At 50.6% G+C, this 15,008-nt stretch overlaps 7 protein-coding genes across 7 annotated transcripts; 5 read left to right on the top strand and 2 right to left on the bottom strand.

Annotated features, from left to right (window-relative positions):
- Window positions 1-163: 163 nt before the first annotated feature.
- Window positions 164-491, top strand: PMZ80_008647 (uncharacterized protein; the record flags this gene model as incomplete). Its single annotated transcript, XM_064877046.1, has 2 exons — window positions 164-298; window positions 348-491. 2 exons carry the CDS (start codon window positions 164-166, stop codon window positions 489-491), a joined length of 279 nt encoding a protein of 92 aa, XP_064727433.1.
- An 83-nt stretch (window positions 492-574) lies between these two features.
- Window positions 575-1,364, bottom strand: PMZ80_008646 (uncharacterized protein; the record flags this gene model as incomplete). Its single annotated transcript, XM_064877045.1, has 3 exons — window positions 575-672; window positions 726-1,220; window positions 1,271-1,364. The coding sequence occupies 3 exons, from the start codon at window positions 1,362-1,364 to the stop codon at window positions 575-577; spliced, it is 687 nt and encodes a 228-aa protein (XP_064727432.1).
- A 412-nt stretch (window positions 1,365-1,776) lies between these two features.
- ROT1 (Reversal of tor2 lethality) lies at window positions 1,777-2,570 on the top strand (the record flags this gene model as incomplete). The annotated part of the gene is made up of 2 exons (XM_064877044.1): window positions 1,777-1,899; window positions 1,953-2,570. 2 exons carry the CDS (start codon window positions 1,777-1,779, stop codon window positions 2,568-2,570), a joined length of 741 nt encoding a protein of 246 aa, XP_064727431.1.
- A 1,155-nt stretch (window positions 2,571-3,725) lies between these two features.
- Window positions 3,726-4,879, bottom strand: PMZ80_008644 (uncharacterized protein; the record flags this gene model as incomplete). The annotated part of the gene is made up of 3 exons (XM_064877043.1): window positions 3,726-3,774; window positions 3,860-3,948; window positions 4,532-4,879. 3 exons carry the CDS (start codon window positions 4,877-4,879, stop codon window positions 3,726-3,728), a joined length of 486 nt encoding a protein of 161 aa, XP_064727430.1.
- A 2,602-nt stretch (window positions 4,880-7,481) lies between these two features.
- On the top strand, window positions 7,482-10,838 carry PMZ80_008643 (uncharacterized protein; the record flags this gene model as incomplete). The annotated part of the gene is made up of 1 exon (XM_064877042.1): window positions 7,482-10,838. One exon carries the CDS (start codon window positions 7,482-7,484, stop codon window positions 10,836-10,838), a length of 3,357 nt encoding a protein of 1,118 aa, XP_064727429.1.
- A 412-nt stretch (window positions 10,839-11,250) lies between these two features.
- Window positions 11,251-12,114, top strand: TPI1 (triosephosphate isomerase; the record flags this gene model as incomplete). Its single annotated transcript, XM_064877041.1, has 3 exons — window positions 11,251-11,288; window positions 11,351-11,850; window positions 11,903-12,114. The coding sequence occupies 3 exons, from the start codon at window positions 11,251-11,253 to the stop codon at window positions 12,112-12,114; spliced, it is 750 nt and encodes a 249-aa protein (XP_064727428.1).
- An 893-nt stretch (window positions 12,115-13,007) lies between these two features.
- On the top strand, window positions 13,008-14,776 carry PMZ80_008641 (uncharacterized protein; the record flags this gene model as incomplete). Its single annotated transcript, XM_064877040.1, has 4 exons — window positions 13,008-13,328; window positions 13,378-14,461; window positions 14,513-14,606; window positions 14,728-14,776. 4 exons carry the CDS (start codon window positions 13,008-13,010, stop codon window positions 14,774-14,776), a joined length of 1,548 nt encoding a protein of 515 aa, XP_064727427.1.
- Window positions 14,777-15,008: the final 232 nt, after the last annotated feature.

Below are 15,008 nucleotides of genomic sequence, written 5' to 3'. Positions count from 1 at the left end.
CGCGATTCTGAACTGTGCCAAAAGTCCACCACGACCACGTTGAACGTAGCACCTTCCACACCTGTCGCACTTCAATAATTGTAATCGCATAACCTCGCAAAATCGAAATCGAGTATCGGACCACACGACCACGGTATTCAAAACTTTCAGCAAACCCACAAAGATGACTGGCCGCGGAGGAGGTCGCAAGACATTGCTTGCTCCCATTCACTTCATCTTCAACTTGCTACAGAAGCGCTTGACAGTATCTGTATGGCTCTATGAAAACACAAACACTCGCATTGAGGGCAAAATCAGAGTAAGCTTGCACTTGATCTGGTATACGTGAAAGAGTCTGACTGTTACAGGGATTTGACGAATTCATGAACCTGGTTATTGACGATGCTGTTGAAGTCCAATTACCAACGAAAGACCGATCAGAGGGCAGGCGACAGCTTGGACAGATTCTTCTCAAGGGTGACAATGTGTCTCTGATCCAGTCGCTGGACTAGAGGAAGAGCTTGCGAAATAGTACAGCAGCAACGAAAAATTAGCACGAGACCGCCTGTATGACAGCATCGCATCAAATTCCCCATCAGCTAGGAATAATCAGGCGGTCTACTTTCCAGTCGTCTTCAGTCGTAGGAACCCGCTCGTTCGGTGGAAGGAGTTGCTCCCGAAGAGCCAAAGCAACTGAACGACTGTCAGCACAACCGATGTAGCCTGACCAGCGACGGTAAACTCACCAAGCATGGGGAACTTCTGTGATGCCTCACTCTTTTCAATACGTTGGCGAATACGGGAGAGATACCGATCATAAAACCCCTTACCATGACCCAGCCGATTGTTCGAGGTGTCGAAAGCCATGCCTGGCATAAAGATAAGATCGAGAGGAACAGAAGAGAGGCTTTGAGAACCAGAGTCTGGGACGCCGTGCCCACCAAGGGCATTTTCTCGGTCCTCGATGCCTTGCTCTGATAACGAAGGAATGCCCCAAGCATCTGGCTTCAAGCTTTCCAGATCATGCTCATCCTTCAGCCTCAACATGTCCATGGTCTTTGACTTTCCAGCACCCGTCTCTGCATGAATATACGGAATGAATACCTTTTTGCCTCGACGGAGCGCATCAGTCACGATGGACGAAGTAGAAACTTCTCGTCCCGGCATGGAAAGGAATATGCTGATTGCGGAGGCATTCTGGTACTCTGGTAGCTGCAGCACTTTCTGCGTCACGGCGTCAGCTGCCATTATTGATTAGTTAGACTGTCTATGCAGGTTGGGGTCCAGCTACATTGCTCCCAAACTTTCTGCTCCTCGATCTTGCCTAGAGTCTCCTTGATGCTTTTGCGTAACAGCTTCTTCTCATCCTTTATGGTCTGCGACATTCTGATCAATGTTGTAGTAAACGGTCGAAAACCTCTCATTTCCAAAGATCTCACCAGGTTGACTCCAAGCCCACAGGGTGCTCTGCCTCTGACGTTGACTTCCCTGGAACCCAATGATGGGCGCAATTCATATTTGCTTTGTTTGCCCGAACACGTGCTAGGCATGTATTCTAACCTGAAACGCAAGCTCCCAAGATCTACCATCTGCAGGCGAACCGTGCTTCAAGTTTTGGTTGGCTGCGGCAAATCCTAAAAGTTTTAGGGGTGAATCAAGCGGTAGCCACCCGCGTGGCTGCGCCTAGAGCACAAGTTCATTGCTGTTTGTTCTTTCCTCAGCACCTCACTCCTCAATTGTACAACAGCAACACCTCGACCTCACCTCAGTCACTCTTTACGATTTTCAACGGCCAAAATGAAGAGCCTCTCAGTGGCCATCACAGCCTTTGGTCTGCTACTACCAACACTCGTTCAAGCACAACAAGGATCCCTCGTGGGAACATGGAGCACCAAGTCACGCAAGGTGTTGACAGGACCGGTAAGACAAGATGAAGACGTCAAACGCCACTATAGACACTGACACCCTCCCAGGGCTTCTACAACCCCGTCGAGGACCGTCTGATCGAGCCAGAACTCACCGGCATCTCTTACTCTTTCACCGCAGATGGGTTCTTTGAAAGCGCCTGGTACCGCGCCGTCTCGAATCCAGTCAGACCGTCCTGCGTCCAGGGAGTCATGCAGTGGCAGCACGGAACATATACTCTCCCGGACAATGGCAGTATCGTGCTTCAACCAATCGCCGTTGACGGTCGCGAGCTCACATCTACACCCTGCCAATACGACAACTCTGTCTACTCGCGGTACTACCAGGCCGAAATGATGGAAAAGTACTCTATTGAGATAGACAAGTTTCATAATGTGCCCAGGCTCAATTTGTTCCATTTTGATGGATCACCACAGCAGCCGCTGTATCTGGTGTATAATCCTCCACAAATGCTTCCTACGCAAACCCTGAACCCTACAGCTGCACCAAGTGCGACAGGAAAAGCGAAAAGAGATGCACAGGTGCTGTTGCAGAGTAACGAGCCTTTAAACAAAAATGCGATCATTCATCGCAGCGAGCCATTCGATGTGGACAAAATATGGTGGGCTGGCATTGGCTTGGTTGCTGTGGGGAGTGCCATGTACATGTATCCTTCGACAAAATGAACAGAAACTATTTTGAGCAGTACCACGAATCTGAGAGCTTAAACAAGCATGATTACCGGGAGCTGATTGAGCTTTACTGTGGAACACTTTACGAGCTGAGCTTCCAACATCACCTACACTGAAGGAGAACATACGCGAAACCGGTCGTTGAGCAGCTGTAGCTCTTACAACACTCTCGATAAGCCATTTTGGATACGGATCAAACGTCATGCAACAAACACCCTGCTATTGCTGCATTCAGGGGCGACGAACGAATCTCTGGGATATAGGAGCTCTTCCCTAATCCGTGCTGCATATCTGAGGTGTGGCAGTTCAAAATCCCGCTTCACGCAACCTCAATGGCCCGCCCGATCCCACCACGAACCACTTCTTTCATCCATAGCATGCACAAAATGCGGCTGCCTCCACCATCTCGGATGAACCATCGAGCAAAATTTGCAGACACTGTTGCAATCATACTTCCAGGAATTGGTGATCCTCAAACTGCTGTTTACAGCCATGGGCATTGACTTGATTACTTTCGAGCTAAGGTGTTCCGTCCCCACTTATATGCTGTTACTGCTAGCTTTAGCAATGTATCTCTCGTGGGAGGCCAACTGCGACTGCATAACGTGCGGGAAGCAGCGGGTGAGCAGGAACACGCGAGGAAGTCAAGCTTTTGTCTCGTCATTGGACATGCTTGGGACGGTTCTGTTCACCGCCATAGCCCGAGTCACTGAATGAGAAGGGCTATGAACGCTCTACCTCCAGCGGCGAGAAACGCCACAGAAGTGACCACGCATAGCATTTGGCGGTACAGGGAGGAGAAAGGGGTTGGCTTCATGTATTAGCATTGTCAAAATCGGGCTTTGGCAGTGGCGGCCTGCTGAAAGGTTACGGCTAGTAGTGTAGAACGGGCAAGTTAGAGAATGCTTTCACGCAGCAGGCTCGAAACCGATGCACGAAATCCTAAGCTTCTCATTGTTTGTTTGTTTCGTTCTTTCTACAGTACTTAAGTTACCTGCAACCGCTTACTCTACATCGGTCGGATTGTATACTCGTGACTTGCTAGTCGTCTACTAGGTTCGCTGAGGACTAACCCGACCACTCTGCATCCTTTTTTGCCTTTCTTTTCATCCGCTTCGATTCACCAGTCTTTCGTCCACCTGATCTACGTTATACAATCCTCGGTCCATACCCGTTGTGAGGATGTTTCGACTCGTCACTTCGAACAACGTCAGTATTGTCTTCAGAATTTTCGCGGTCCACGGTACATGGGAAGCGGGAGGGGCGAGGAAGGGAGAACTTACAATTGATACTCCTTACTCGTCATGTTTCTTCTGCCGTCGACGGGGCGGAGGGTCAGCTTGTCGATGTCGATGCCGCGGAAGGTGCGGACCTGGATTGGACGTGTTAATTTTTGGGTTGAAGGGGTGGGATGTTGGACGGTGCATGGAGGGTTGGAGAGGTGGGCTATGTTTGGATGATGGGGGTGAGTCGGTGGTGGTTGGCTGTTGGTAGGCTACGCTATGTTTCGGATGGAGAGTATTTGGGCCGTGATCGACGGGTGACTCGGTCAGATGCTGATATCGGAGAGGACTTGGAGCTGGGATGTTTGAATATTATTCGGTTGCGTGCGTGCTTTCTGGCCTTGAGCAAGGATTGTGGTTGGTGGTTGGTTGGTTGTTGAGAACGCGAACCAGCTTTGGTGGCCGACACTGTTGTGGGTCTCCTGGGCAAGAACATGGGTAGGACTCTGTGGAGGGATGTGCTGCTGAAAAAGACAGGAGGTCTGTGTCTTGTGCGAGTTGACTGCAATTGTCGTGAGGCGCGTCATATGGTATTCTTCTTTAATGGGTGTCGCTTTCATGGTGATCTTGTGACGCTGGAGCCTCGGAAACGTACTTGGCAGGTAGGACTTTCATTTACATTATAGTCCTCACTGGGCAATGAACGATGGACGGGAGATGGGGTCGACTTACATTCAACGCCCTGTTATTTGCAAAGAACGTCGGATCGTTGCTCTTCCCGCCAATACTCGTGCCGCAAACAGGGCAAAAAGAGTGCGTGATCCGGTGAGGTCCGAAGTTATAGGGCGTCATCTGGTCCTTGCCGGAGTGCCACTCGATCTGTGATTCGAGGGGGTAGACCATGAGTTGCCCGTTGATGTGGCAGATGCTGCAGGTGCATTGTGTTACGGGCATCTCGTCGAGGGGTGGGCTGAGTTTGACGGTGTAGCGGACGTTTCCGCAGTGGCAGCCACCTTCGTAGGTTTGGGAGCGTGGGACGGGTTTGCCTGTTGTTGGGGAGAGGGGGGTGTCGGAGGTCATGGTGGTGGTGGCGTCGATCGTTCTTCGTCTGGGCTATGGTGTCGACGATTCTCCTGTGTACTTCTTACACACGGCTGTTGGTAAGAACCTTGTTGTCTGAAGACACAGTACTTCCTTTTGCCTTGTTGAAGCTAAGCAAGATGAGACACGATACGATTACAACGTCCTTCGTTAACGCTGATGTTTAGCTCAGCAGTGCGGGCGAGTTGGTCGTACTCGGACCTCTTTTTATTCGTCCGCTCCCGAGCTCGGCGAGTCGGCTAATATATTCCTAACTTTAAGGTAAACGGTCTCAATTGCGAGTAGGTCCGGATGGCGAGAGATGCAAGTTCTGGGCTTTGAACTGCTTATCCTTGGTATGGCCTTGCTACTCTGTACTGTCCCGTTAGGAGTACATGGTACAAGCCTGTGTTAATTGGTCGGACGAGGTTGAAGACTGTCAACACCCAGTCCTTGCTATTTGAGGTTAGCCTGTTGGCTTGATCGCGGGGTGAACGCCCGGCGCTTACCACAAGTAGGTACCTATATTCCGGCGGACAGGTTTATTATTATTACTCTGGTCTCGCCCAGGAGAGCTTGGCCGTCGTGAAGAGTCGCTGATTCTATTCCCTTTTCCTTGTTTGCTTACCACTGCAATCTCCTCGTCTCGAGTCGTAGAAACTAGTGGTGTGATACCGAGGTCATGCATGTACTCCGTATGCATCACCCTTTGGAGCAAAGGCGATGGATGTTTTTCTCACCTTCAACCTGTTACTGTAGGAAAGAGGTAAGAGGTATGATGCGCGTCTAAGCGCTGTTACATCGTCACAGATCTAGGGCATCGTACTGGAGCTTCACCGAAAATCGACGCCGAGATCTGGGATAGAGTACAGCTGCGATCTCGTGCCGCGAAGGTTAAGGTTCGCGACGTCTGATCCCCAAACCTTAATTATGTTTGCTTGATCGAAGAGTAGAGATACAAATAGGCAAGAATTTGTGTGAAAGCATCACACTTTTCGAGCCGTATAGGCAGCAGCTCAGTTCACTGTGGAATACGGTGTGAACTGCCTGCCCAGGTGCTCAGTGCCGGAGGTAGTCGCGACCTCAAAACATTCAAGTTGAAAAGTTCAGCCTGTTGAGGACTTTATGCCGGTGGAACCTGCCTGAGGTTCAAACAACCATAGACTTCACGTCAAAAGAGACAGTGCATCCGTGGTCAACCATGAATCCCGTTTTAATCTGCCTAGTGCCAACAATCTGCAAGACGGGATGTTTGGGCTGTAGCTGGATTGTGCTTTATAGTCCAGATCGTGGGGAAACGCGGCTCGTTGATGCAGCAGTGATAGTAGACATGGGGGTGCATGGCATAGGATGCATACATGTCCTCGTGTGGGAAGTCGATGCTGTTGCGGAGAATCGGGCGGCCGCCGCCGACAAGCGGGGGGGCTACGATGTATGTTAGTTGGTCACTTTGCTCATGCTGCAGATGCCCCTGTCGTGTTTGTGAGTAGCAGCACATCATCGCTTAGGCTCGTTTCACAGCAGATGGAATGACTGGAGCTCAGGTCACCGGTGTAAAAATCGCAAAATCTTCAATGATGTACCATGATAAGGCGTTGTTGAGACCAAAGACCAATGGTCAGACTTATGTTCCGCCTGACAAGCTCAAATCCTGTGGCACAATGCTACTTCTCATCAATGCTCGTGCCCTGGTTAACTCGATTGAGATGTACTATTGAGGTAAAGTACATCATGCACCCCACCCTTGGCGGCTCAGCGCTCCTTCTCAGCCTTGGGAACCCTTGCGTGCCCCAGCCTGTAAGGCCAAGAGCTGCCCAAGCTGAACAGTGTGTCCACTACGGGCAGCGCCAATCTCGTTCAGAGGAACACCTGCGTCCGGGTCCTTAGCAGTTTTTAGCCTCGTTATTCCCGCTTAGAGACGCATTATTGGACCTTGATTTGACTTCTCGAGTCCGAGTCAAACATGATGCTTCTCCCACGCCTGCCTCACTTCCGCAGCCGCGGTACATCGACTCGACAGCGTGATAAACGATTTAGATTCCGCTGAGTAACTTGGGTCGCAACAAGGCCTTTGCTGGAGACGAAGATTGCGGGGTCGAAGCGGCCCAAAGACCTGGCGCCTGGACCTGCAGATTTGGAAATCCAGAAGAACAAATACAGCACGAGGTCATCTGCCAGCTGAAGTTTTCTACAGCAACAAATAACGCAGTCGCCACGACGTATTGCGGACGAAATCCTAGCAGACTATTTCTTGCTCTACGCAGGAACGACATTGTTAGCGGCTGCCCAGGGCACGCCGCTTCTGTACATAGGCCACCATCGAGTCCAGAATCTCACTTGCTTTTACACCACCATTTGTCGCGTGCGCAGTCCCTTACCTCAGCTTGTGCTGCCAGAAATCGAACTCCAACGATATTCCATACTGGATAGCTCGTCTCTGTGACCGGAGGGGCCCTAAGAAGCTCGCTGAGCGTCAACAAGATCGTGTCTCGAGAAAAATAACCCATAATTGTGCTGTGTATGCATGAATGAGACGGAAGGCCACAGATTATCCAGCCTTGACATAGGAGCATGAGGTGTCTCCACGGATACTTCTCTGGACATGGCCGCGCCCGCAGTGACGGGCCAAGGTCATCAGCCTGGTATGGCTATGGATAGATCCATTCAACCCCAGTCGAAGCCACTTGAATCTCCTGATATCGCAAGAGATGAACCACCGAAGAAACGCAGACGAACAGCAAAGCCCAACGCGGACAAAAAGTTTGAGTGTAGGTATGAGGGCTGTGGAAAGAGCTATTCTCGTGCTGAACACCTCTACCGGCATCAGCTGAACCACACACCAAAGAATATTTACCATTGTGATTTTCCTGATTGCAACCGCTATTTTGTTAGACAGGATCTATGTGTCCGACATAGGGAACGCCACACCACTGCGGGCTCTCAGCTACACAAAAGAGATTCCTTTGCCCAAGCTTCACAAACCCCGAACAAACCCCCTGCCAACATCACTCCTTCTGCTCCTACAGACAACGACTACGGGTCTACCACTTCTAATGCCTTGCCATCAAACGGTGTCGAAGCCAGATCCGTACAAGACCACTACGTCCCTACCGACTCTGCGATGAAACCTCCTGATGGTGAATCTTCGAAACACGAGCAGCCTTTCAGCTCGGACATTGTCTCACCACCTAACAATGCCGTCGACCCACGTTTCCTCCCTCCGACCTCAAGAACAAGTACAAATCAATCGGGCTTCTACAATCGGAGTAGCAGTTTCGGCAACGACAATCTGGGTCCCGAACACCCGCAACCGGCTGGTACATACTCTCAGCGAAGAGATAGCGCTAGCTACCATCCTATCCTACCACCAAACAGCACTGCTGTTTCGCAGTCGGTACCACAATCACCAAGCAGGACATACTCGAATTCCTCCATCTCGACTCACCATCCACCGCTTTTCAGAGCAGACTCAGATGCATTCGTGAACACTACGCACAGAGAAAACAGCTATCTACCAGGTCCAACTATGCTGCCTGTCATCTATTCCTCGAACATTCGTTCCCCTACTATGTCTCGACCGTCCCAGGACGCCTTTGCTGCTGCCGTCTCTCAAGGCCTAAGTTCGTCGAACACGGATCCATACCTGTACTCAGATATCAACAATGGCAGTGCGTCTCTCGACGCGAATGCTGCGTATGGATACCCAATATTTGGAGCTGACGACTATAGCCGGTCGCCTTTTGTTCTGAACGACGAGTTTACTGCATGGCTGTTCAACCCAAACGTGGCAGATCAGCCAAATCTGTCGCCAGACTATCTCGCTAGCACATACATGGATAATCCTCTCTCGCAGATGCAAGAGTCAATGCCAACTCAAGCCACAAGCTCGAATTTACCGCAACAAAATCAAGTCTCAACGAACCCCATGAATATGAACAACATTCTAGATTCTTCACAGCCAAGTAACTACATCATGTCGGAACATAAAAGGCAAGAGCTGCTTGATCTCATGCAAACGCAATTCGTCGAGCGCACTCATGATGCTGTCAAGAAAAGGAAAGATATGGTGTTTGAAGGCGATGTCGATGCAGAGGGCCACATCCTAAGCTTGAGGATGATGCACACCTACATTGGTTCTTACTGGTATCATCAACATGCTCAGCTGCCGATCCTACACAAACCCACATTCTCGGCTGACAAGACCCCAACGTTACTACTGTTAGTTGTCGTTGCGATCGGCGCCGCCACACTTGACAAGGCATACGGAACATCCCTGACCGATTCTGCAGCAGAGTTCGCAAATTTTGTGGTATGGCATTTGCGGTGGGAAATCATGCGTGATATTGATTTTCGGCCACCTGCGAAATTGTGGGTGTTTCAGACACTACTCCTGATTGAGGTATACGAGAAGATGTACTCGACCAGGACCTTGCACGAACGAGCACATATACATCACGATTCGACTCTGACCTTGATGCGGCGTGGTAGCTCTCTAATCGGAAGGTCTGCCTCAGAGTCGCCAGCGAGTCTACTGGAAGACCGTAATGGAAAGCCGACATTACATGGCCCGAGTGGTGTCAATGATGGTTCCGATGATGCATGGTTGAGATGGATCACAACCGAAGCAACAAGGCGAGCTGCGTTTGGTGCATTCGTGCTCGACTCTATCCACTGCACTATGTTCGGCCACTCCGCGAAGATGGTAGCACATGAAATGCGATTACCCCTGCCATGCGACGAAGCCCTGTGGTCAGCCACATCACCAGCAGAAGTCGGACGAGTCCAGGCATCGCTGCGAACGAACGGAGTCAAGCCAATCATGTTTCTCGAGGGCCTCAAGCGCACTCTCAACGGTCAAACAGTCCGTACCAACTCCTTTGGTCGCACAATCATCATGGCTGGCCTTCTGTCAGTATCGTGGCATATGACTCAACGAGATCTTCAGATAGCGTCTATTGGTCCACGCGCCGCAAACTCAATAGGCGGTCCCGACAAGTGGAAAGGCACACTGCTTCGCGCCTTCGACAATTGGAAGCGAGACTTCGACGAAGCGCTGGCCGAGACAGCTGCAAGCGCTCCATTGTCCCCTCCTCGCTTGAACAATGGGCCAAAGAACCAAATTGGATCATTACTCCGCCCGGTCGACGATGAAAACATTTTCGAATCCCGCACCGTGCTCCATCACTTGGCTCATATCGCCGCTCACGTTGACATAGTCGACTGCCAGGTCTTCGCTGGGGCCAATCGTCTGCTAAGTCGCAGTGTCACACCACGTGATTACGGTCTGATCCGGGACAAGATAGAAAAATGGGCAAAGCGAGCATCAGCACGGGACTCAGCGTTCTATGCTCTCAAGTTCATTACCACCGTGCTCATACCCCCTGGTGTCAATGCCTCAAGCGACAGCATAGATAGTCGGATCTATGGACATGCTTCACCGATCCTGCCACAAGCGTACGACAGTGACAGGTATATAGCGAGAGATGACTTCCTGCTCAATCGGCCGTGGGTCCTCTACATCTCTGCACTAGTAGTCTGGTGCTATGGTTTTGCACTGGAGGGACCAATGGATCCTCCGGCACGGGATGAAGACTTTGCGACTTATGAACAACGCGAGAAGGACATGCGAAGTTTCCTCGATAGGGTAGCCGGTGTTCGAGCGCCAGATGATCTCGAGGGCGTGACCGGCAAGAACAGGTGCCTCGGCTTGCTGCTAATCCTCAAGGAATCCTTTGCAAGCACAAGATGGGAGCTGACACATGAAGCAGCGGGTCTGTTAGGTAATGCTGCGATGAAGCTGAAGGGTGCTGGGGAGGGCGAAGACACCATTGGTCGAGGCACGCGGTTTCCCCCGACAAAGTTCAGGGAAGTGAACGGCAATGAACATGTAGCTGGGAACGTTGTGCCAATGGTTGAATACGGTAGCACTGTGTCGGCGTTCAACACAGCAAGACCTTGATACAACGAACGGGGGCTTCTGCGACATGGCATGAGCGACAAGGAGCATTTTTTGATCTGACGACGGAGCATACAGGAGGAATGACTTGTCAGAGTTGTCCATATTATGTTGATGTTATTTCTTGATACCCGAGTACATGATCTTTTGCACTTCCCAAGGGCACCTGTTAGTGGGATGAGTCTCACAAACCCTTCACGCCTTCCTTCCGAAAGCTCCCGAATATTTACCGATGGGTGCATGCCCCGCATCAAGATTCAAGTAAACATATCGTGACAGCTTGCCGACGCCATATGCTGTTGTGTTTGGAACGAATTTACCAGACTTCCTTCTGCACACATTACTACTGTCTATCCTAATCAGAATCATCTCTTAGACCTCATCAATACCGCCGCAAAAAAGCACACCCGCAATCATGGCTCGCAAGTTCTTTGTCGGCGGTAACTTCAAAATGCAAGTCAACAGCATAAGGCAATGTCCAGCAAGCATTAGACACAAAGATTGACACTTTCCAGGAACGGGACCATCGAGTCCATAAAACAGATTGTACACAACCTCTCCTCAGCCAAGCTAGATCCCAACACCGAAGTTGTGATCGCCCCTCCAGCTCTCTACCTGCTCCTCACACGCGAGCATCTGGGTCAAGGGATCGAAGTCGCCGCCCAGAACGTCTTCGACAAGCCCAACGGTGCTTTCACCGGCGAGATCTCGGTGTCCCAGCTGAAAGATAGCAACATCACATGGACGATCCTGGGCCACAGCGAGCGAAGGACTATCCTGCAAGAGACGGATGACTTTGTTGCCAACAAGACCAAGACTGCGCTTGATGGTGGGATTGGTGTCATTCTGTGCTGTGGTGAGAGCTTGGAGCAGAGGGAGGCAGGCTCGACTGTGGATGTGGTAGTAAAGCAGCTTGAGGCTGTAAACAAGGTCATTGGGAAGGATGGCTGGTCGAAGGTCGTCATTGCGTATGAGCCTATCTGGGCCATTGGTACTGGCAAGGTCGCAACTACAGGTGAGCTATTACCGCACAGTGGAACCCTAGAGATACTAATTCATGCCAACAGAACAAGCACAAGAAGTCCATGCTGCCATCCGCAAATGGCTCAGTGAGTCCGTCTCCTCGACCGCTGCCGAGGACACCAGAATTATCTACGGTGGCAGCGTCAGTGAAAAGAACTGCAAGGACCTCTCAACTCAGCCAGATATTGACGGCTTCTTGGTCGGTGGCGCCAGTCTGAAGCCAGCATTTGTCGACATTGTGAACGCAAAGCAGTGAGAGAAAGTCACATGGAAATACAAGCCAAGCGCCACGCAACCTAAGTAAACGTTCTGGTAGATGGCCAGTCTGCAATTCTCCTGTCGAAGCAGCGTGCTAGCAGCCTAGCAAGAATTAGATCATCCTTGTAGTGTTCACTTGATCAGATGACCAGTACTGTAATTCGGACCAGAGTTGAACCAGCGGAACATGCCCCACCGTAAGGGTATACTCATGCTCGCAAGGTGCAAGCTTGGAGTTCGCGACTCATACTCGATGACCAGAGGAGTATCCACAGCTGCTAGAAGTAGTGGTTAGTCCCAACAGCAATACACAACTTTACTGATAAGAGAAGAAGTAGGTACGAATCCTACGCAGGGCTTCCAAATCGCGAGTACGAGTACGATGGTACTCGCACCCGTCACCTGCGAGCTGGAAGCCCTAAGACTCCCATAAAGCTGGACCTCCTATCGCGCACGACGTCTCCCTAAACAAATTCAAATCAGATCAAAAACTCAAATCAAGCCTTCTTTTGAGGAGATGATGAGGACTGCGGTTCTGACACAACAAATCACGAGTCATGCTGAGTGACGAAGATGGGATCGTTTTGGCCCCCCGCAGCCTGTAGCCCCAGATTAGCGATTTGTGCCAGCGTTAACTATGAACTAACCCCCGCAAACCAGACAGCGACTCCCTTTCGTCCAATCGGAAGATAGAAACCTCTTTACCAATGCACTGGTCGAAGGACAGATGGAGAGCTGCCAGCCGCTCGGTACGGAGCTCGTTGTCTCCAACATGTCCCTCGGATCGTGCACTCGTGCTTCGTAACAACATAGCGAGGTATATGAGTACGAACTGCGTTCCCCGTGGTCGTTGAGAGCTCTAGCCGGCTGGTTCATTCCTGATTGCCTAATATGGCTTCTGTTGTTGACGTACTCCAGCAGGTACAACACCTTGTCAAACAGTACCCTGTCCAAATCGTCGTCGTCCTTGTCGTAACCAATCTCCTATGGAACAAGTTCCAGCCTGGTCTTGTCAGCATTCCTGGCCCAACAGCAGCTGCATACACTAAGCTATGGCGAGTGTACAGTGTATGGAGAGGATCAGCTCACCTTGATGCTGTCAACCTACACAAGAAACATGGAAACCTTGTTCGAATAGCACCCAACCATGTCTCAGTCGCAGATCCGAAATGGATACCCATCTTCTATAGCACGAAGGAAGACTACACCAAGGTCAGAAGCACCATCGTCCCAGGATGTTGGAGAGGCTGACCGTGCATAGACCGGCTTCTATCCAATTCAATCTATCTCATGGAAGAAGAATCCAGAGATGAATCTGTTCTCGACCCGGGACCCAGAATACCACCGCATCGAGAAGCGCAAAGTCGGAAATGCATATGCATTACCGCGCCTCTTAGAATCTGAAGAAGCGATCGACTCGTGCATAAATCTATTCATGTCCAGGCTAGACGAGTTCGCGAGCCAAAGTAAGGCGGTAGATCTCGGTGCTTGGCTTCAGTACTTCGCGTTCGACGTTGTTGGTGAATTTACCTTTGCTTCTAAGCTCGGCTTCCTTGAGCAAGGACAAGATGTCGACGGTATGATGAAGGCCATCGAAGGCATGCTAATCTATGCTTCTCTCTGTGGACAAGTTCCGGAGCTGCACCCTCTGCTGCTCGGCAATCCACTCTTCGCGAAGCTCATGCCAGCCATGGAAACGTGGAACCAAGTCCTGGTGTTCACCTTGAAAGCCATCAACAACCGAGCTTCAATCAAGCGAGATGGCGAATTGATCAATGCTGACAGCGAGGGCAGAGATATGCTGTCGAGGTGGGCATATGTGAAAAGCTCGAATCCAGACAAGATGTCTACGAGAGACATTGTCGTCCATCTATCGACCAACGTGTTCGCTGGCTCAGACACGACTGCAATCGCGCTCCGAGCGATCATTTACTTCTTGTGCCACCATCCGCAATGCATGCAGAAGCTTGTCCAAGAAATCGACGATGCCGAGCACTCGGGGCAGTTGAGCCACCCGATCTCATATAAAGAGGCGACTGATATGCCATATCTGTATGGCGTATTGAAAGAATCAATGCGTCTGCATCCGTCAGTTGGGCTGCTCATGGAACGACATGTTCCCGCTCAAGGCGTTGAGATCGACGGCCACTTTCTGAAGGCTGGAACTATCGTTGGAATTAATCCCTGGGTAACAAACCACAACGCCGAGGTGTTTCCGGATCCAGAGCAATTCCGACCTGAGCGTTGGGTCGAAGCATCAGAACAGCAGCTGAAGGTTATGGACAATCTCTGGGAACTGAATTTCGGCGGCGGAGCCAGAAAGTGCATCGGTCGGAACATCTCTTGTAAGTACTGGCTTGTCCAGGTGATGTGATCATACCACTGACAAACAGTAGGGATCGAGATGATGAAGGTCATACCCGAACTTTTCAGACAATACACAGTCGAGTTGACCGATTCGAAGAAGGGATGGCATGTTGTCAATCACTGGTAAGTTTTACTCTGATTGTGTTCGGGGCTCTCTCGGAAGCACACGCGAAATTGGAACGCTTGATTTCCACTGCCTCTAGTATATCAAAAACAAGGGAGTAATGCTGACCATGTCGTGCAGGTTCACTCAGCAAGAAGGCGTGATTTGCAATCTGAGGAGAAGGAAGTAGGTGTTCGCAGATGATTCTCGACTCAACAGAGAATCGCTTACACAAGTGTTCAACGACGTGCGAACATTTTGACCAACAGCTCGTGCACCGACAAGCGATCAATCATCGTCACCACTCTATGCCAGCCCTATGATCAGGTGTACAGGTTGACCCCTTTTTCAAAAGCAAAAATCCTCCTAAGATTGCGAATGGGGCCAAGCAAGATAAGCTTTAAATCCTCCGTTGGATTCGC

Source organism: Knufia obscura, assembly GCF_036327395.1.
Source record: "Knufia obscura strain CCFEE 5817 isolate CBS 148926 chromosome Unknown scaffold_11, whole genome shotgun sequence".
In the NCBI taxonomy this organism is placed as follows: Eukaryota; Fungi; Ascomycota; class Eurotiomycetes; order Chaetothyriales; family Trichomeriaceae; genus Knufia; species Knufia obscura.
This window is presented reverse-complemented; position numbering and strand designations above follow the sequence as displayed.